Raw genomic sequence first — 22,063 nt, forward strand, 5'->3', positions numbered from 1 at the left:
ACCATCCTATGCAAGCAGCAGCCATCTTGCAACCATGAAGCCTAAGCCCAGGGGATGTATAGAAGGGCAGAAATTTAGAGAAAGCCTGGCCTGCTACAAAGTCATTGAGCTACTACTATTCTCCCTTTTGAACAACAGAATCTGTTGTCTTCTGGGGAAGAGCGCCCTGTTTTTTCCCTGGGCCATCCCCTGCACCCCTGCCCACCCTCTTTGGTCAGGTGGTCCCAGTGGAGCTGAGTCAAGCCTCCCCCTTCAGGGAAGACCACATGACTTAGACCTGGCCAATCACAGCCACTGGCTCAGAATTGGGCACCATGTCTCACACCGGAACCATGAGTCACAAGCCCAGGATTCTGCTTGAGCTACTGGGAAAGAGATGCTCTTTTTTCTATCGAGTTTTATTATCTAGAGCTGCTGGGAGGATCTTTGCCCCCAGGAAAGGGAGAGTCTGCCTGAAAGCAAAGCTAACATGGAAAAAAGCAGAGCCATGAGACAGAAAAAAATATATTCCTTCAACATCACCTGACTACCAGGATCTGGCCATTGCCTGAACCCAATGCTCTGATTTTCAGGTACATGAACCAATAAATTCTCTTTCCCCTAATGAGTCTGGTCGCTATTACTGAAGGAGTTCTGACTGATAGGATTATTGAGCTACAATTCCAGGCTCTGAAAGCCAAGTAGTAGGTGAAACCCAGCAACGATCCTTACACTGAGAGTCCAAAATAGGGCCCCCTTGGAAAGGTGCCTTTCCCAACCTGGGTCCAAGCTGTCTTTGGACGGGGTCTTCAGCAACTCTTCCGAATCACACTCTTCCTCCAGCTCCTCCTCCGTCTGCTCTCCAGGGCTTAAGGAGCAAATCTCGCTGGGCATGGATGTATAGGTCTCCTGCCTGAGGCCAGGAATGGGGGCAGCAAGGAGAGAAATAGGTAAATGGGGTGGGGGTGGGATGGACAGGGATCCGCCTAGGGCTGAGCCCTGTGCTAGCTTCCATATGAACATATTATAGACTTCTGGTCAAGATGGGGCCGGGAGGGGCACTTGGGTGGCTCAGAGGTTGAGCATCTCCTTTTGGCTCAGGTCATGATCCCGGGATCCTAGGATAGAGTCCTGCGGGGAGCCTGCTTCTCCCTCTGCCTGTGTCTCTGCTTCTCTGTGTCTCTCATGAATAAATAAATAAATAAAATCTTAAAAAAAAAAAAAAAAAAAAGGGATCCCTGGGTGGCTCAGTGGCTTGGCGCCTGCCTTCAGCCCGGGACATGATCCTGGAGTCCCAGGATCAAGTGCCGCATCAGGCTCCCTGCATGGAGCCTGCTTCTCCCTCTGCCTGTGTCTCTGCCTCTCTTTCTCTCTGTGTCTCTCATGAATAAATAAAATCTTTAAAAAATAAATAAATAAATAAAATCTTTAAAAAAAAAAAAAGATGGTGCTGGGAGATCTCACCTGCCACATCTGTTCTGCTGGAAATGCCAACACAATAAGTACAATATAACAAAGCCTGGGCTCAAAAAATAAGACAAACTCTCTAAGGGCCATAGCAACGTAACTGAAAGCAAAGCAGAGATTGGGGCTTGAGTACTAAGCTGCCACATTCTGTTCTGGAAAGTGTGTGTGAGTGTGAGTGTGAGTGTGAGTGTGCGTGGTAGGATGGGTAGCAATGAGGTTTTATCTTCTTTGGAGTACAGGAGCCTAAAACACGCTTGACAAGAGGTGGGCAGTGGAGGACACCGAAGGCAGAGTGTAAGCCCCAAAACCAGGAGCCAAGGGGAGCTGCCCATTCCCTTGGTACCTAGTTCTGTAAGACCTCCAATGCTACATAGGACAAGAGGCTCATGGCCTGGCCTGGTCCCTGTGGGGAGGCAGTGGCAAAGCCTCAAAGCAGAGAAGGACAAGGACGGCTCCAGAGGCAGAAGAGAGGATAAATCCCCAAATCTCCCCCTCAACTGAGACATCTATACTAAAATCCCTAACAAAAATCAGAATATGAATTCATGCCAAATAAAACCGGTCTTGCAGCAGAAAGACTTTGAGGAATAAGACACATCAACTCCACTGGATGCTTCTCCGACTCTGTCCCTCCCCACTGCATACTGGGTCCAGAGCCTCCCCTTGGTCCCCACAGTCCCCTGGAGTGTCCCCACCGCAGTGTGCACAGGCTCTCCAGGCATCCTGTTTTTCTACTTCAAAACCCTTCTCACATGTATTATCATAAATTTGTACTCAAAGTCTGCAAGTGTGCAGAGGCAGGGCCTAAGGCTGTCCTGGCCACGGCTGTGTCTGCAGCATCAGTCCTCATGGGGCCCAGGGCGGGAAGCCATTTCTTTTCTCTAGCAGACAAACAGGGGACAGCCAAGTGACTACAGGACCTGGGCTGGCTGCTCCACCTCTCGTCCTTCCTGTTCTGCTGCTGCTGTTGCTCCCGGTGGTTAATCTCCAGCAAGTGCTGCTTCATGCAGTTAGTGATCTCTGGGCCCAGGTGCCAGATGAACACACAGCTGGAGACCAAAGAGAGATGTGGAAGGAGCAAGAACAGTGAACATGAGGCCAGCGGAACCTGGAGCCACCCAGGTCACCGCAGCCAAGACCCCATTCATTCCCTGGCCCCTCCCGGAAAACACATCCCTGCAGCTTAATGCAAGGGCTCCAGGCCACACTGGGTCTACATCCTGGGCAGGGTTCAGAGCACCCCAGGAAACCAGGACCTGTTCTGAAGACCTCAAGACTCAAGGAAGGGGTCTGGGGAAGGACATAATAAATCAAAGGGAGTGACAAAAGGGACTTCCTTGGGCACCAGCCACATGTCAAGGACTTTATACACTATCTTATTTGATCCTCACTGCAGTTTGTCAAAGACATGGGGGTCATCTTTTACAGAGGGGCAAACTGAGGCTTAGCGCTGGGAATTGACCTGCTCAAGGTGCCAATTAAGTAAATGGCAGATCTGGGATTGGAACTCAGGGCTGGTGTGACACCGAGGTACATGCCATCAAAGGAAAGAATAGTAAGCTGGAACCCACGGTAGAGCTCTCTTAACGGACAGGTTTGGAGTTTGGTGTTCCTGCTGTCTGAGCCCCTGCACTCCCCAAAGCAATGGTCTTGCCCGGTACTGGAGGGAGGCCAGCCAGGGGTGGCCTCTAGGCCTTTCCCACCTGTCTCCAGATACTGTGATCAAGTGACGACAGTCGTAGGTGAACTTCATGCTGGTAACAATTTCTGAAAGCAGAGCAGAGAAGCTGTGCTGGCTTTCTGACCCAGAAGGCTGTGTGGGGACACATGGGGAGGTGTCTTCCCACCACGGAGGGAGGCACACCCACCTGAATGACCAAACATCTTGGCAATGCACTCGCCTGAATAAAAGTCAATCACCGAGATGCTTTTGTCGGAGCAGCTAGTGGCCAGGAAGGTGCCTGAGGGGTCCACGTGGACCTGCCAAGAAGAGGACCCACATGACAGTGCAGCTGCTTCCTCCCTGTGGCAAGGCCTGGGTCAAACATCACAGCCTCCACAGGATGGATGACCCTCTTATGCCGGACACTTGGCACCTGACTTGTCCCAGGTAGCCCTCGGGACATACACCCTGGTTAGGATAGGAACTCCTGTTCCCACTTCACAGGTGAAAAAATTACCAAGCACCCCCCGTGCCAAGCATTGTACACATGCAAACTGATTTCTTCCAGAGAAGAACCCTATGATTCTTTTCTTTTCTTTTCTTTCTTTCTCCCTCTCTCTCTCTCTCTCTCTCTTTCTTTCTTTTCTTTCTTAAGAGACTCTTTCTATCTGCATTTTACAGATGAGGAAACAGGCTTCAGAGGAGATGACCCGTGGCCAAGGTCACGGCCTGAGACAGAGCTATTAAGAGTCTGACCTTAAAGCCTAAACTCAAAACAACTCCCTTACTTCAGGGGCTCTGAGAAGGTTCCCCAACCTTGTCCTGAAAACGTGGCAGGGGGCAAGCCTAGTAAAGGAGCCCAGGCCTCTTTGACTGTTTCCACCGTACTATGGCCACTCAAAACAGAAACCACTTAAATGTGCCCGTTTGGGGAAGGGCTCAGTAAATAAAGGTAAAACAGTCTGTGATGCCCTCAGCTCCCAAGCGATCTTGGTCAGCTAGGCCAGACTGGGTGCTGGCCAGCTTGTGATCCTTTGATCAGGTGCCCAGGAGGCCACAGGTCTCAGGTGACCCATCAGGGTGGCAGATGGACAGGGGGAACATGTGTGGTTTTCACACTAGAGATCCTAGCTACTCACCTTCAGCAGGGACCCTTCGTCACCCTGGGAGCCTTTGTAGCACTTCTTCTGCTTTCCATTCACGGTGTTGTAGACTCTGGGAAGGTGGGGGCATAACGTGGCCAACGCGGCCCTGCCCACCTGCCCCCTCTTACATGTGGTTCCAGACCTACCGACCAACCATCTTCCTCTCCCCTCGAAGCCCCTTGTCACCTCTTATCCCCATCTGATGCCTGGACTGAAATCCCATCTCAGGGAATGAGATGCTGTCTCAGGCTGATGTCATGGAGGTTACATACTGGATATTCACTGAGTTAGTTGTCTGCTGAGTTAATGTCTGTCTTCCCTGCTACAGAGCAAGCAGGATGCTGGCACTCAACTTGAATGAGCAGGGCAAAGAGGTGGAGAACCTCTTTGTACACGCTCTCCCCATGCACACCCCCTTTCTCCCCTCTCCTGGCTCACTCCACATCCTTCTCAGTCTCACTTCAGATGTTCTCTCCATCAAGCCCTGCTTGATCCCCAGGTAGGATCAGGTGTCTCCCTAGGATCCCCCAAGTCCCGGCCTCTCCCAGCCCTGACCGCTCCATGCTGTCACTGTCTAGTGAGGCACCCATCTCTCCTTCCTTGGACTGTGAGCTCCATGAAGGCAGGGCCTGGGGCTGCCCTGCTCACTGCTATGTCTCCTATACTATCCATCCCAGATGGGTGCTCAGGGAATGTAGGTGAATGGATACATCTGAGCCACATCAGCCCCTCTCAGTCACCCCACATAGGCTTCCGGAGGGCCAAAAGGAACCCCTTTCTGGCCTGGAGGCTAGGCCTGGGTGAGCTCCATTCCTAAGAAACACCCAATAGGTCCTTCCACCCAACCCAGCTGCCTCAGGGACCAAATGGGCAGGGGAAGGAGACTGACACCTCATGAGCACACAGACCCAACTAGGTCTCATACAGGTCCCACTCAGAAACCAGGCCAGGGGCAGCCCAGGTGGCTCAGCGGTTTAGTGCCACCTTCAGCCCAGGGCATGATCCTGGAGACCTGGGATCGAGTCCCATGTCGGGCACCCTGCATGGAGCCTGCTTTTCCCTTGGCCTGTGTCTCTGCCTCTCTCTCTCATGTCTTTCATGAATAAATAAATAAAATCTTAAAAAAAAAAAAAAAAAACCCAGGCCAGGCCGACTAAGAGCCCAGGGCAGCTCCTTACCTCACATTGCGGTCCTGGCAGGCTACAGCCACATACTTCTGGGTGATGTCAATGTCCATGTCATACAAGGTGGTCTTCTCTGCCACATGGTGGGTACGGACAAAGTGTAGTCCATCTGAGGTCTGGCAGGACAGGCAGAGCCTTCAGAGGACACCCATGACAAGCTTCCCTCCCCACCCCTAAGGAGGAAACCCACTCTACCCGCTGGGCACTGCGAAAGTAGATGCTCTTGTCAGCCCCACAGCTGATCATCTGGATGTCTCTATTGCCTGGAGGAGAAAGAGGTGGTACATTAGACAAGGCTGGGCCACTGCTGAGCCTGACTGGGGTCAGGGTCCCTAGTTAGGAAACTTACTGCAAGGGAACTCTGCTGCGGGATCAGGGAGGGATCCCTGGAGGAGGTGCAAGTAGTATCCTAAGATGTGAGCTGTGTGCATGAGGTGGTACAGATAGAGCAGTGGCATTGCAGGTCTCTGAAGACCAAGGGCAGAGAGGGAAACAGGCCAGGGACACAGAACGGGCACCACGTCTGATTTGGGATTTGGAAAGGTGATTTGGGTGACAGAGGGGAGGCGGGACCAAAGCAGGGGACAAGTGGAGACAGGTAGACTGCTGGGAGGTTCATGCCATCATGAGCAATCAGAGCATCCACACATACATCAGGCCAGGCCCCATAACATAGGTGCCTCCCCCTTGACTGCTCACAGCTCACTCCATTGTACAAATGTGAACCCAGGGGCTTAGAGTCACACAGTCCTGGTCTCAGGGCACACGGAGAGTCGGGACAGGGTCAGGATTAGACCCAGGCGTTTTCTGGCTAACCACTGTGCTCTGAGCCCTGGCTTCCTCTCCATGCCTCTGATTCCAACAGGCCAGATTGCTAATGTGTCAGGACATGACCTCACCTAAGTTCTATTCCTGCCAAGAATGTATCAGCGGAATGAAATTGTGACGAAAACAAATTCAAATTGAAGGAAATTCTATAAAATGACTGGTCTATAGCCTGCAGAAAGCCATGTCAGAAAGACAAAGGGCCTGACAGTCCCCACCCCATGGAGTTCTGTGAAGCCTGTGGAACAGTGGCTGCCACCTGGTTAGCACTATAAATATTCTTGCCTTTCTTCTTTTTTCTTTATAGAATTAGAATAATAACAGCACAAATACCTCAGGTGTTGTGTTGAGGATGTAAAGACAGAACAGATATAAAACACTTAGAGCCCTGGTACCACAGACCTGCTGCTTCATGGCAGGATACCGGAGAAACTCAGGCCTGACACACAAGATATAACTCAAGCAGGAGTCACTGGCCCACAGAAGGGAGTGAGTCCCGTGTGGGGGAGGGAGCGTGACCTGGGAAGGACCCAGAGAGGCCTGCAAGTTACTGGTAATGTTCTGCTTCTTAACCTGGGGTGGGGAGCCCACATGCTTAGCAATGTTAGAACACAAGCGATCAGAACAGTCACTGGTTATAAACAATAGGTATGTCTGTTCTAGTTCATACCCACTGATTATGAACCTTGATGGGGAAGTTCAATGTATTATTCTGCAAACTACGCATATTGTATTCATTTGTTTGGATATGTTTCAGATAACACTGTTAAAGACCGAATCCTTTTTTAGCATGGCAGCACCATCAGGTTTCGACCAGCTAGAGTCCAGTTTATACTGACAATAAAATTGTCCGTGTTGTGAGCATAGCCCAGCTGGAACAGAGCACCCAAAAGCTGGGTTTAGGATTCATGTCCTGTCAGACTGGCTGGGAACTCTGATAAAGCCTACACCCTGTAATGCAGAAGGTGGCCTTAAGGACCAACTCCTGGGCTACCCCTTGGGTCATCATCACTGCTCTCGGATCCAGACTGTTTGTTAAAGCTGAGGTCACTGGTGGCCAAACTGCTAGACTTGCTGACTTATTCCAACTCTATCCCATGGAACGAATAGGTTTTTAAAGATGTCTGAGAAGTTTTAGCTGATCAAATCTGGCTGTCTTCATCGACACATCAAACATTGTTAACTTCTTTTAGCTACAGAGAGGTAGGGCAGGAAGTAGGGAGGACCAAGGGACAGTAGTACATTCTCAGTCATAAGATTACAGGTAAAAAAAACCTCTTCACAGTCAAGAACTTAGAAAAGTACATGGGTATATTCTCTCCATGAATATATTCTTCTGGAACATCATTTTGAATATGCTCTTGGGTTCGATCAGTTAACCCTACAGGACCCACCTCCCCTCCCCTTGGAATCCTTTAGGGCCAAGGACCTCTATACTGAATCCTTTGAGTCTAGAGGAAATCCCTTTGATTTCCTAGTTGAGTGTGGGCTTTGTCAGCAGCCCTACACAATATCCTAAGCCTGCAAGCACTGGCTCTGTGACTCCAGCTGTAAGTGTGAGGATCCTCCCCAGCACAGAGTTAGCTTCCAGCAATTTTCATGGTCACCTATTTTTCTGCCAAGGTCACCAGTGCCCACCCTGCCCTCTCACAGGATTGGCACCCTGGTTTCCTTTAGGGGAGCAACATTCATCTAATTCCGGTCCTCCTGGATTGGAGGCAGAGGCAGATATGGGCTGGGGGTGCATGAGTCAGACCTGGTCCAAGAAAACATCCCAAAGCCCTGGCACTGAGAGCTGTTCTGAAAAGAGCAGATGCCTCAAGCCAGCACAAGGGAAGTCAGCTCCCAATTTCTGCCAAAATAGACAGGAAGAGGGAAAATCTCTTTTCAGTGGCACAGTGATAACCAAGATGCTGCCCATCACAGAAAGGCACAGCTGACAGAGGCAGTCTTGAAAGGTTAAATAAACAAACCAACCAACCAACCAACCTTTGGATCCAGCTGGGCCTGAATCCAGAGCTTGCTTTCCCCTCTTGTTTAAGCTAAAGGGAGTCTTACTGTTGTTACTTGCAGCCAAAGGAGCACGCCAAACAAGGCGGAGGAAGCAGGAAGGGAGGGGCTCACCAGCAAATTTGATGGCCGTGATGGAGGAAGAGTGGTCATCCAGGGTCTGCTCCAGATTGTAGTTCTTCTCCACATTCAGCACATGGATCAGTCGGTCCCGACTGGCTGAGGCCAGCAAGGTCAGCCCTGTGAGTGGACAGGGTAGCCTTGGGTTCCCAGGAGGCTGCTCAATGCCTTGGCCTCCCACACGGCAATGAGACTGGGCTTCCCCAGCCTTGAAGAAGGGGTCTTTGGTTCTGTAACTGCAGCCAACTTGCCCCAAACCCAGGAAGGGACAATTTCCTCAGCTATCTGTAGTCCTGCCTCAGGGCCCCCAAACCCTGGCATTTCACACCCCATGGCACCAGTTCAGGAGGATGAATCTTCACGTACATACGGACGCTCTGCCACCTGTACCCATAGCAGATATCCTAGCAGAGCCCAGAGCTCCTTCCTGTCAAGTCCAACTCTTTGGCTTCCCATGTGAAGCCCTGTCAACTTCTCAGGCTCCCCGGAACACTGTTCCCTCACTCCCTGAGCTCTGGCTCTCTGGGTCTCGACCAGGTCTTACTGATGACCACACTTCTGCCAGTACGCCACACTTCTGCCAGTACGCCCCTCAGACAGTGGTACCCTGGTCGCCTGGCATGTCTGAGGGCTAATACATGACTGGAGGCAGAGGAGAGCTTGGGAAGGATGCACTGAATGAAGACAGATATAAAGAACTGCAGAGGATGGGGGAACAGGGTGTTTGAGGAAATGGAGGAGGAAAGAGCATGGGACAATTGCTAACGTATCAGGACACGACTCCACCTAAGTTCTATTCCTGCCAAAAATGTATCAGCGAAATGAAATCATGATGAAAACAGACAAACTCAAATCGAAGGAAATTCCATAAAATGACTGGTCTATACTCTGCAGAAAGCCAAGTCATAAAGACAAATTAAGGCTGTGGAAATGTTCCAGAAAAAAGGTGACAAAAGAGCTATGAAAACTCAAGTGTGAACCTGGACTGGAAAAGAAAGGTGCTATAGAGGACAATACTGGGACAGCCTGTAAAATAGGAATAAAGACCACAAAAGGGAGGACTATAGGATAAAGTGAAACCTCCACAACTGATGTGCACATGGCCATGTAAATGGATGTCCTCATTGCTAAGAAATGTTCACAGACCCACTGGAGAGTGAAAGGTCATGTCTTTAACTACTCTCAAAGAAATCAGCAGAAAAAAAGAAATGGATATGCTAGTATTCTATTAGCATGAGTATATGTACACACACATGCATAGAGACAGAAATGGAGATGGGGAAGCAGATTAAGTCATACACACAGTTATAGGGTCATACAGAATTGAAAAGAAAAAAACCCTGAGGAATCTGGGTGAAAAGAACATGGGTATTCATTCTAGTACTCATGCGATTTTTCTGTAGGTATCAAACTTTCCAAAATAATATGTTTGATATGTGATCTATAACTGTTGATCTATCTTTTCCAGTGGAGAATGAGCTCATCCATACATTCTTTCATTCAGCACTCACCTCTTTAACCTGAGCGCTGTTTGGGGCGCTGAGAACCAGGGCCAGCAAGTCCAGCCCAGTCCTGCCTTCCAGATTCTTGTATTCTAGAATCCCAGCTACCCTGACTCAGGGCCCAGCAACAGGGGCGCTTACACAGCCCCATCAGACATCAACTACCTGTTTCTATGGCTCTGCTGGGGGGCCCTGCTCCCCTGCCTTCCCCCTTCTACCCTGTATAGGTTTACCTGTCTCAGGCTTGGAGTACTCCAGGCACAGCACCTCAGCATCATGGGCTTCCACTTTGACCAGCTCATCCATGAAGTGTAGCTCGTGGATCCTGGGAGACATACTGTCCACTGTACCCTACCCAGAGCCCCCGCCCCTCAGCTCTAGGTGCTCTGCCACTGCTAGAAAATGTCAGAGCTGCCCGCGAGGCAACATGGGGGACTCCCTGCCCTGGCCAGCTAGTCAAGAGATGCCCAACCATTCTTTTCCTCTAGAAACCTGCTTTCTCAAAGGTTTGAGAATGGTTTGCCCACCTCAGTGAGTGGGCACCCAGACCCTTATGGATCCATGGGTCAGGTCTAGGATAGTCCTCTGGGGGAAGAGGAGTGGAGCAGGGTGGTGTCAGAGGAGATCCCTGGGGGTGGGGGAGGGGCTGGGGGTCAGAGGTCATAGGTCAGACTAAGGATAGGACCTCTGGGTGGGGAATACTTCACTACAATCTCTCATTCTTAAAGACTCAAATCTAAACTTTCCTCGTTCTCTCCAAATGAAATCAAACCACCTACAGGCTATCTAGGATGATACAAGAGCCAGTTATCCCAGGTCCTCCACTCTAGCTGTGTGACCTTAGCTTAGCCACCGGCCTTTCCTGCCTCATTAACCTATCTGGACATGGAGCTAATACCAGCACTTGCATCAGAGGTGGGTGAAATGACTATGTTGGTTGATGCAGCATCAGGCCACATGGAGCATGTGCTCTCTACCTTCCCACCCTCAACGGCCTTCCATTCCTCAACAGGCCTCGGCACCCAGGGGGTCACAGCCATCATATTCTGTCAGCAGCTACTGGGCCAGTAATATCTTAAAAAAATCTCATAGTGGGGGTAAACAGCCTGAGCTCTCCAATGTCCCATCCTCCTGGCCCCCCTCCTGCGCCACCAGGACCCCTCATGCCCCAGCTGGCATCCCCTCTGACTATTCAGCACCAGTATCACATGGCTGGTAAAAGTGTCACCCTAGCCTGCAATTGTGCAAGTTTGCCCATCTACAATGCAGGCACCATTCGCAAGCCCCAGCTGCTGAGGTCCTGGAGCTACACTATCTCAGCCCTCTGGAAGACACTGCTTAGCTTACGTTCTCAGGGATGGCTGGTTTCCAGACTGCCATTCACAGTCCCTCATTCTCAGTGGGGAAGCAGAGGTGCCCAAGTCAAAGCTCCTTCACACCACCCTCAGGACCCAAGCCTGAGCTGGGAAGTGTACATTAGTCATCTGCCAGGGCTCACTTGCCTCAGATTTCCACTTCGGTCACCTGAAGCCAAGTGCTGGCCATCAGGACTGACCTGCATGACTCGGACCCCAGCCTTCACATCCACAGGTATTCCATTCTCACTCCCTCGGTCTGGGAAGTGGGACATGTCCTGCAGGTGCTGGATGTCATTCTCTACATACACTACCTTCAGCAGGGTCTGCAGGGAGGAGAGGGCTGAGGTCAGTGCTCTGGGAAGGTCTGAAGCACATCTGCAATTCTGTCTCCCAATAGCCATGCTCTCATTCTTCATAGTAACAGAACTCCATTTTTTAAAAAATATTTTATTTATTTATTCATGAGAGACACAGAGAGCAGCAGACATAGGCAGAGGGAGAAGCAGGCTCCCTGCAGGGAGCCCGACGTGGGACTCAATCTCAGGACCCCGGGACCACGCCCCAAACCAAAGGCAGACACTCAACCACTGAGCACCCAGGAGCCCCCAGAACTCCAAATTTAACCTTCTCTACTGAGAATAACTGTTTCCTACCCTCCCCTGCAGCTAGATGAGGCTCTGTGAATAAACTCTGGTCAATGAGATATAAAACAAGTGAGAACCCTTCTGCTTCCTTTTCCTTTGTTCTTCTACCTGGAGCTCTAGCAGCCATATTGGATGACAAGGTCAAGGGCTATTCCAAAATGACAGAGTGGAGAGCTGAAGGCTCTTGGGTCTCTAAGGACTTCCTGTAGCTGCCAAAACAGCTTGGACTTCAGGCTATTTAGGAGTCAGAAAACCAAACGTTTACCTCTTATTTTGGATTTTTCTGTTGTATGCAGCTAAATGTAACATATCACAGGTATGGAAAAGAAGGTAGTAATACTAGGTGAAGGGGATGAGGGAGTAAAGGGGCACCTGCTATACACACCCTGCATAAGGGTCAGCCACACTGACCATTCAGGTTTTTCAACTCATCAGACTCCCACCTCAGGACCTTTGCACAGGCTAGTCCCTTGGCTTGGACACTCTCCCCTCCCCTCTTTACTCATTCCAATCCTCCATATCTCAGTTGCCTCTTCCTCTAGGAAGCTGCCCTTGACACCACAGATAAAATCAGATGACACTTATATATCCTACTAGCATTTCGCAATTTTCTTTCATGGCGATTATCATGCTTGTGATCATATCATAGGGGCGGCGCCTGGGCGGCTCAGTGGGTTAAGCATCTGACTCTTGATTTTGGCTCAGGTTATGATTTCAGGGTTGTGAGACTGAGCGCTGCGGTCAGTGAGGAGTCTGTTTGAAGATTCTGTCCCTCTGCCCTTTATCACTCTTCTTCTCAAATAAATATTTTTTTTAAATGATTATTTATGGGGTGTTTGGGTGGCTCAGTCAATTAAGTAACTGCCTTTGGCTCAGGTCACGGTCCCGGGGTCCTGGGATGGAGCCACACGTTGGGCTCCCTGTTCAGTGGGGAGTTTGCTTCTCCCTCTGCCCCTCCCCTGCCTATTCTCTTTCTCTCTCTCTCTCAGATAATAAAATCTTTAAAAATGATTATACCATAATTTGTGCAGTTACTAGTTCACTGCACAGCGCTTAGCATAGATCTTTTTTTTTTTTTTTTTTTAAGATTTTATTTATTTATTCATGAGAGACACACAGAGAGAGAGAGAAAGGCAGAGGGAGAAGCAGGCTCCATACAGGACGCCTGATGCGGGACTCGATCCTGGGTCTCCAGAATCACACCCTGGGCTGAAGGCGGCACTAAACTGCTGAGCCACCCAGGCTGCCCCATAGCGCAGATCTTAATAAGCATCTGCAGAGAAGATGAATGCACAATTCACATCTCAGCTCCTAAGAGAAGCTCCCTCACCGACCTAGCAATATCAACTATTTCTTCAGCAAAGTTTTCTCTATATCCTCCCATCATGGCTCTCTTTGGGGTCCTGCCAGCACCCTTACCCAAGGCTTCACAGTTTGGCAGCAAGGTAGACAGGGGAAGCCTCTCCCTGGTTTGGTCCACCAGGTGCTCTTCCAGGAAGTTCTGACTTAACACTTAGGGAACAATTTCATTTCTATTGAATATGGCAAGTTGCCTGGAGTAGCTGTGTTGACACGTACCTGGAGGGCAGGAGCTGACTAGAAGAGAGAAGCCGAGAGGAGAGACCATGCTACTTCAGAAAGAAAAAGAAAGGAGAGAGAGAGAAACGAGAGAGGGAGACACAGAGTGCTTCCTGGTCCCTGCATCCAGGGAAGCTTAACACCAAGGTCCATAGGATTTTCTCCTACCCCTCTATCCTAGCTTAAAGTACATCTCTGTTCCTCCTAAAATATGGTTCACAATTAAGCCACTCACGTTACTGAAGATATTCTTCTGCCATTCAGAGTCGGGACTGCTATCCATGTTCCAAAAGCGGATGGTGTTGTCTGAGGAACAAGTAAGAAAAGATCCTGATGGCAGACAAGCTCTCTGATCTTCAAACTCAGGATACACCTACAGTTCCCAGAGAATAAGGCAAAGAGTGATTCATTACAACCATTTCCATGACAGCACTGGGATATTCTATTGTATTTTGGTGGAGAAAAAAAAAAGGCATGTTGCAGATAAATAGGCATAGTGTAATGTCTTCTATGTTAAAAATAAACAAGAAAAAAAGGACACTACATGCTACCATATGTTGTCCATGCACCATCTTCAGCCCAGGTCATGAAACATCCTCGCACATAAATTTCCAAGGCAAATGGGCAGCCCAGTCAAAAATCACTAAGCAAAAAAGGAAACAAGGTACCATGGGCAAGAAGCAGCAGAAAAAACAGTCCACCTTCAAATACTGGAAAATCAGACAGAATATAAAATAACTCTGTTTAGGGATCCCTGGGTGGCGCAGCGGTTTGGCACCTGCCTTTGGCCCAGGGCGCAATCCTGGAGACCCGGGATTGAATCCCACATCAGGCTCCTGGTGCATGGAGCCTGCTTTTCCCTCTGCCTGTGTCTCTGCCTCTCTCTCTCTATCATAAAAAAAAAAAAAAAAAAAAAAAAATTTAAAAATAAAAAAATAAAAAATAAAATAACTCTGTTTAATGTGTTTAAAGAAATAGAAGAACTTTGACAAAAGTAAGAGTAGTCAACCATAAACTAGAAAAAATAACCAAGCAAACCTGAAAAAGAACAAAACAGAACTATTTCTAAAAACAAAATACAGCTCAGAGTCAGAGAAATAACATATAAAGGAATTTCAAAATATGGAATACTGAGTTCTGAGATGATAATAGCAGCAGCATAGATTTTTTTTTAATCTAAAAAACCCACACAAGGCACCTAGGTGGCTCAGTTGGTTAAACATTCGACTCTTGGTTTTGGCTCAGGTCATGATCTCAGGGTCATAGGGCCGAGCCCTGCCTCAGACTCTGCACTCAGCTTGAGTCTGCTTGAAGATTCTCTCCCTCTGTCCCTCCCCCAACTCGCACACATGCACTTTCCAAATGATTAAATTTTAAAAATCCCCACATAAAAATGAGTGACCAAAAGCACATGAACAACAATACAGCAAAACTAGGTGATAAGATATCCTCTTAACTCCCAAAAGATAAGCAGGTAGGGACAAACTATCTCTAGTCATAAGATCTACACATCATCAACATGTGTATGAGAGAAAGTAGAGGGAAGCAATGAAGACCCTGACAGATCCAACAAAGGATAACCCAAAGTAGCCAACAGGTATTCATGGGAAGGTACAACAGGCCAAACTGAACAGTTTAAATTGGGAGGGTTTTATCCTCTCCAATAGTGGTTTAACTGCAAGGTTTGGCAGTTAGGTCTGAAGGGGAGTTTGAAGAAATAGTTGATATTGCTAGGTCAGTGAGGGAGCTTTTAGGAGCTGAGATGTGAATCAAATCAGGAGGGTTTCATCTTCTTCAATAGTAATTGAGTGCCAGGTTTGGCATTTAGAAGTCCAGGAGCAGTGAAGCCCATAAACTCAAAACTGACCTGCCAGGGCTCTCTTTGAGGACAAAGGCCTATCCTGAGGGCAAACTACTGAGTGGAAACAAAACTGATCAAGAGAGAGCCAGGAGAGCCAGAGTAAAGGGAAGGCTTAGAACAGAGTAGAGGTACACATAAACAGGAACATAACAAGGAAATATCAAAAGGCAAGCTGCCATATTTTTTTAAACAGTATAAAAATCATGGAAGATGGAATCTTTTCCTGAGAAGTAGGAAATGTTCTGAACACCAACTTCTGTGTTTTGTTTTGTTTTTTAAGGAATGTCTATACCCAAGATGGAGCTCAACCTCACAATCCCAGATGAAGTCTCATGCCAGGCACGCCAACTATACCAACTTCTAAAAATTCGGAAAAACCAGTATTACATAAAAAGGAAAACAAAAAAAGGACCAAACTCAAGTCCCAAACAAAGTTAAAATAAAAGGAAAAGAAATAAAGCACACCAGAAACATATTTCCACAAAACAAATCAAAACTGTAACTTACTATTTCAAGATAAGCTAGAAGACATTAAGAAAATGATCTGAGATATGGATAGCAACCTAAATCACAATTAGAAAAACCAGAAATAAAGGATGCCTGGGTGGCTCATGAACCGTTCCTGACAAGTCTTCCAAAGAATGAACTCTGAACTACAAAAACAACTGGAGATGTCAACAAATATCTGTATGTAAATATCTGTTACTTGTAGAACAAAGAATAAATATGGGTCAAGTGACATCACTGAAAATGGCACAGTAGGGAACTCCAAAAACTATCCCTCCACCAAAGCAACCTTAAGCTGGAAAAAAACTATCAGAATCAACTTTTTCAGAACCCCGAATCTAACTTACAATAACCAGGAGGAGCTTAAAAAAGAAAGAAAGAAGCTGCTGAATTTTGACATTTAAGGAAACTACTGTAAAATCATTAGCTGACTACTCAGATAATGGAAAAGAGACTTCAGTGACCACACATGAAAAAGAATACAATCTTTACAAAAGTAGTTCAGAAAAATCACTAAACAATTACAACCCACATAACAAACCCTAGCGGGGAGGAGAATTTGATTGCCAGTCATCACATTATAATAGTCAAAATACCCAGTTTTCAACAAAAAAATAATGAAAGAGAAGAAAAGAAGAAAGCACAGCCCATTCATAGGAAAACAAAAATTAAGAGAAACTGCCTGAGGAAGCCCAGATTGGACTTATTAAACAAAGAATTTAAATCAACTGTCTTAAAAATACTGAAAAAGATCAAGGAAATTGTGGACAAAGAACTAAAGGAAACCAGAAGAACAATGTCACATCAAATATGGAATATCAAAAAAAATTTTAAAAAGGAACCAAATAGAAATCTAGAGCTGTAAAGTATAATAACTAAAATAAAAATTCAGTAGGGTTCAACTGCAAATTTAGTGAGCAAAAGAATGAATCAGTGAAGCAAAAATAGGTCAATTGAAATTACCCAGTCTAAGGATCAGAATGAAAAAATTTTAAGAAAAATGATTAGAACCTAAGGAACCTACAGAAGACCACAGAGAACATCAACATACACACATAGAAGTCTAGAAAGAAAGAGGCACAAAAAAATATTTGAAAATATTTGAAAAAAATAGAGGCTAAAACTTCTCAAATTTGATGTAAGACATGTATCAACACAAGAAGCTGAAAAAACTCCAAGCAGGATAAACAGACTAAAAAAGATTCATGTCAAGACACATCACAAATTACTGAAGCCAAAAGCCAGACAAAATCTTGAAAGCAACAAGAGATAGATGACTTATTCCATACAAAGGATCTTCAATAAAATTAACAGTTGGTGTCTCAACAGAAACCATAGAAACCAGAAGGCAGGGACAACATATTTAAAGTACTACAGACAAAAAATTGTTAACCAAGAATTCTGTACCTCGCAAAACTACCCTTTATTTTTTTTATAATAAATTTATTTTTTATTGGTGTTCGATTTGCCAACATACAGAATAACACCCAGTGCTCATCCCGTCAAGTGCCCCCCTCAGTGCCCGTCACCCATTCACCCCCACCCCCCACCCTCCTCCCCTTCCACCACCCCTAGTTCGTTTCCCAGAGTTAGGAGTCTTTATGTTCTGTCTCCCTTTCCGATATTTCCCACACATTTCTTCTCCCTTCCAAAACTACCCCTTAAACATGAAGGAGTGGGCAACCCAGGTGGCTCAGCGGTTTAGCGCCGCCTTCGGCCCAGGGCAATTCTGGAGACCAGGGATCAAGTCCCACATCGGGCTCCCTGCATGGAACCTGCTTCTCCCTCTGCCTGTGTCTCTGCCTCTCTCTCTCTGTGTCTCTCATGAATAAATAAATAAAATCTTAAAAAATAAAAAAAATAAATAAACATGAAGGAGAGGGGGAACCTAGGTGGCTCAGTTGGTTAAGCATCTGCCTTTGGCTCAGGGTGTGATCGCTATCTGGGGACTGAGTCCCACATCAGACTCCCTGCAGGGAGCCTGCTTCTCCCTCTGCCTATATCTCTGCCTCTCTCTGTGTCTCATGAATAAATAAAATCCTTAAAAAAAAAAAAAAGTTTTGGGATCCCTGGGTGGCTCAGCGGTTTAGCATCTGCCTTGGGCTCAGGGCGTGATCCCAGAGTCCTGGGATGGAGGCCCACATCGGGCTCCCTGCATGGAGCCTGCTTCTCTCTCTGCCTGTGATTCTGCCTCTCTCTCTCTCTCTGTCTCTCATAAATAAATAAATAAAATCTTAAAAAAAAGAAAAAAAAAAGACAGCTCTAGGGAAATTATCAATAAGGAAACAGAGGCCTGCAAAAAACACTATAAACCAAACAGATTAACAAATGTATAAAGACTATGCCACCCAATAACAGCAAAATCCATGTTCTCAAGTGAACATGGAGCATTCTCCAGAACAGACCACACATTAGGTAACAAAATAAGTCAATACATTTAAAAAAACTGTAATCATACAAGATATCTTCTCCAACCACAATTGGAATGAAATTACAAATAACAGTAGGAAATTTGGAGAATTAACAAATACATAAATATTAAACCATACACTTTTACACAATCAATGGGTCAAAGAAGCGATCAAAGAGAAATTAGAAAATACTGTGAGACAAATGAAAATGAAAACACATATACCAAAATCATGGCATGCAGCAAAAGCAACACTCAGAGAGAAACTTACAGCTCTAAATGCCTACATTAGAAAAGCAGGTTGACAGGACGCCTAGGAGGCTCAGCAGTTGAGTGTCTGTCTTAGGCTCAGAATGTGATCCTGGAGTCCTGGGATCGAGTCCCACATTGGGCTTCCTGCACGGAGCCTGCTTCTCCCTCTGCTTATGTCTCTGCCTCTCTGTGTCTCTTATGAATAAATAAATAATCTTTAATCTTTTAAAAAAAAAAGCAGATTGGGGCTCCTGGGTGCTCAGTTGGTTAAGTGTCTACCTCAGCTCAGGTCATGATCCCAGAGTCCTGAGTCCACTCCTTGTTCAGCAGGGTATCTGCTTCTCCCTCTGCCCCTCCCTAGCTCATTCTCTCTAATGAATTAAAAAAAAAAAAAATTTTTTTTTTTTTAAAACAGGCGTCTGGGTGGCTCAGTTGGTTAAGTGTCTGTCTTTGGCTCAGGTCATGACCCCAGAGTCCTAGGACTGAGCTCCTCATTGGGCTCCATGCTCAGTTAGGAGTCTGCTTCTCCCTCTGCCCCTCTCCCTGCCCATGCTTTCTCTTTCTCTCTCTCAAATAAAAAAATAAAATCTTAAAAAAAATCCCATCTTAAAAAAAAGATAATGGTTATCATCATCATCACCATCATCATCATCATCTCAGATGCGCCTGGGTGGCACAGTTAAATGTTCAACTCTTGGTTTTGGCTCAGATTGTGATCTTGGGGTCATGGGATGGAGCCCCATGTTGAGCTCCACAATTGGCCCAGAGATTCTCCCTTCCTCTGGGATTATCCCTCCCTCTGTTCCCCTCCCATTGTGTGTGCACTCTCTCAAAATTAAAAAAAATCTTAAATCAAGAATGTCTCACCTTAAGAAACCAGAAAAACAAGAGCAAACTAAACCAAAAGCTAAAAGGAAGAAGAAAATAAAGATTACAATGGAGATAAACAGTCTTTTTTCTTTTCCCCAGAAATGGAAAACATGATCCTAAAATTCATATGGAAAAAAAAAAACTAAAAAAATAAAATAAAAATAAAATTCATATGGAATTGTAAGAGATCCCAAATACTCAAATGAATATTGATCAAACAAACAAATCTCAAAGTTGTTAGGGACACCTGGGTGGTTTAGTGGTTGAGCTGCCTTTGGCTCAGGGTGTGACTCCTATCTGGGGATGGAGTCCTGCATCAGACTCCCTGCAGGGAGCCTGCTTCTCCCTCTGCCTATGTCTCTGCCTCTCTCTGTGTCTCTCCTGAATAAATAAAATCTTAAAAAACAAAACAAATGCAAAATAATGGAGTTGGACCTCTGCATCAAGTATATACAAAAATTAACTCAAGAGGCAGCCCCAGTGGCTCAGCGGTTTAGCGCTGTCCTCAGCCCAGGGCATGATATTAGAGACCTGGGATCGAGTCCCACATCAGGCTCCCTGCATGGAGCCTGCTTCTCCCTCTGCCTGTGTCTTCGCCTCTCTGTGTGTCTCTCATGAATAAATAAATAAAATCTTAAAAAAAAAATTAACTCAGGGATCCCTGGGTGGCACAGCGGTTTGGCGCCTGCCTTTGGCCCAGGGCACGATCCTGGAGACCCGGGATCAAATCCCACGTCGGGCTCCCGGTGCATGGAGCCTGCTTCTCCCTCTGCCTGTGTCTCTGCCTCTCTCTCTCTCTCTGTGTGACTATCATAAATAAATTTAAAAAATTAAAAAAAAAAATTAACTCAAAAGAGATCAAAGACATAAATGGAAGAGCTAAAACAATGAAACTTTTTATTTTTTTGAAGATTTATTTATTTATTTATTCATGAGAGACAGAGAGGAAGAGAGAGAGAGAGAGAGAGAGAGACAGGCAGAGGGAGAAGCAGGCTCCATGCAGGGAGCCTGATGTGGGACTTGATCCCGGGACTCCAGGATCACGCCCTGGACCAAAGGCAGGCACTAAACCACTGAGCCACCAGGATCCCCCAAACTTTTTTTTTTTTAAAGTGCTCCAGCATGGAGCCCAACATGGGACCTGATCCTAACTCTGAGATCAAGACCTGAGCTGAGATGGAGAGTCGGACACTTTTAACTGACTGAGCCACCCAGGAGCCCCTAAAACAATAAAACTCTTAAAGGAAAAGCAAATCTTCATGATTGTGGATTTAGCAATGGTTCTTTATAGCTATGACACCAAAGATACAAGCAACAAAAGAAAAAAATAGATAAATTAGACTTCATCAAAATTAAAAACCTATGGGATCCCTGGGATTAAAAAAAAAAAAATTAAAAACCTCTGTACATCAAAGGATACCATCAAAAAAAGTGAAAAGATAACAAAAAATGAGAGAAAATATTTGCAAAGCATATATCTAATAGGGTCTAGTATCCAGAATATATAAAGAACTCTTACAATTCAACAGGAAGACAAACAACCCAAGTAAAAAATGGGCAAAAAATTTGAATACACATTTCTTCAAAGATATACAAATTACCAACTAGTATATGAAAAGAGGTTCAACATCACTAACCATTAGGGAAATGCAAGTCAAAACCACAATATAGTACCACTTCACAAACACTAAGATAGCTATAATTTAAAGCAAAAATCAAAAAAACTCGTGCTGGTAAGAATGTAGAGAAATCGGAATTCTCATACATCACTGGTGGTAATGTAAAATGGTGAGGGGTGCCTGGCTGGCTCAGTTGGAAGTGTATCACTCTTGGGATGCCTGGGTGGCTCAGCAATTGGGCATCTGCTTTTGGCTCAGGGCGTGATCCTGGGATCCAGGATTGAGTTCCACATCAGGCTCCTTGCAAGAAGCCTGTGTCTTCCTCTGCCTCTGTCTCTGCTCCTCTCTCTCTGTCTCTCATGAATAAATGAAATCTTTAAAAAGAAAAAAGGAAGTGTATGACTCTCAATCTCAGGGCCATGAGTTTGAACCCTATTGGAGTACAGAGATTATTTAAATAAATTAAAAAAAAAAGGGAATGTAAAATGGTGCAGCTGCTATGGAAAAGTTTGATGGTTCCTCAAAAAGCTAACAAGATTTACCATATGGCCCAGCAATTCTGCTCATGGGTATATACCCAAAAGAACTGAAACCAGATATTCAAAGCTTATACATGAACATTCATAGCAGTACTATTCATAATAGCCAAAAGGTAGAAACAACACAAATGTCCACCAACTGATGAACAGATGAATAAAATGTGATATATCTGCACAATGGAATATTATTCAACCTTATAAAGGAATAAAGTACTGAAACATTACAACACAGACAAACCTTAAAAAGAGAGGTGTCTGGGTGGCTCAGTTGGTTAAGTGTCTAACTTCAGCTCGGGCCATGGCCTTAGAGTCCTGAGATTGAGCCCCACATCGGGTTGCCTGCTCAGTGGGGAGTCTGCTTCTCCCTCTGCTCCTCTCCTTGCTTGTGCTCTCTCTCTCTCTCAAATAATTAAAAATCTTAAAAACCAAGACCCAAAACTTTGAAAACATAATAAGGGAAAGAAGCCAGACACAAAGTCCACATATTCTATCATTCCATTTGTATGAAATATTTAGAACAGGCAAATCCA

At 46.0% G+C, this 22,063-nt stretch overlaps 1 protein-coding gene across 4 annotated transcripts in view; it reads right to left on the reverse strand.

The window, feature by feature from the left end:
- Window positions 1-22,063, reverse strand: part of WDR62 (WD repeat domain 62) — a 47,915-nt gene that overhangs the window by 9,366 nt on the left and 16,486 nt on the right. For all 4 annotated transcript variants that reach the window (XM_041737560.1, XM_041737557.1, XM_041737555.1 and 1 more), the window contains 11 exons: window positions 13,711-13,848; window positions 11,398-11,576; window positions 10,129-10,220; window positions 8,388-8,513; window positions 5,634-5,701; window positions 5,433-5,554; window positions 4,249-4,324; window positions 3,315-3,426; window positions 3,150-3,213; window positions 2,367-2,495; window positions 759-892 (listed from right to left, as the gene is read on the reverse strand). In XM_041737560.1, coding sequence (XP_041593494.1) covers window positions 759-892; window positions 2,367-2,495; window positions 3,150-3,213; window positions 3,315-3,426; window positions 4,249-4,324; window positions 5,433-5,554; window positions 5,634-5,701; window positions 8,388-8,513; window positions 10,129-10,220; window positions 11,398-11,576; window positions 13,711-13,848 — 1,240 coding nt within the window. The remainder of the gene's footprint in view (window positions 1-758; window positions 893-2,366; window positions 2,496-3,149; window positions 3,214-3,314; window positions 3,427-4,248; window positions 4,325-5,432; window positions 5,555-5,633; window positions 5,702-8,387; window positions 8,514-10,128; window positions 10,221-11,397; window positions 11,577-13,710; window positions 13,849-22,063) is intronic.

The sequence above is a fragment of the Vulpes lagopus genome, chromosome 2, assembly GCF_018345385.1.
Source record: "Vulpes lagopus strain Blue_001 chromosome 2, ASM1834538v1, whole genome shotgun sequence".
NCBI classification, from domain to species: domain Eukaryota; kingdom Metazoa; phylum Chordata; class Mammalia; order Carnivora; family Canidae; genus Vulpes; species Vulpes lagopus.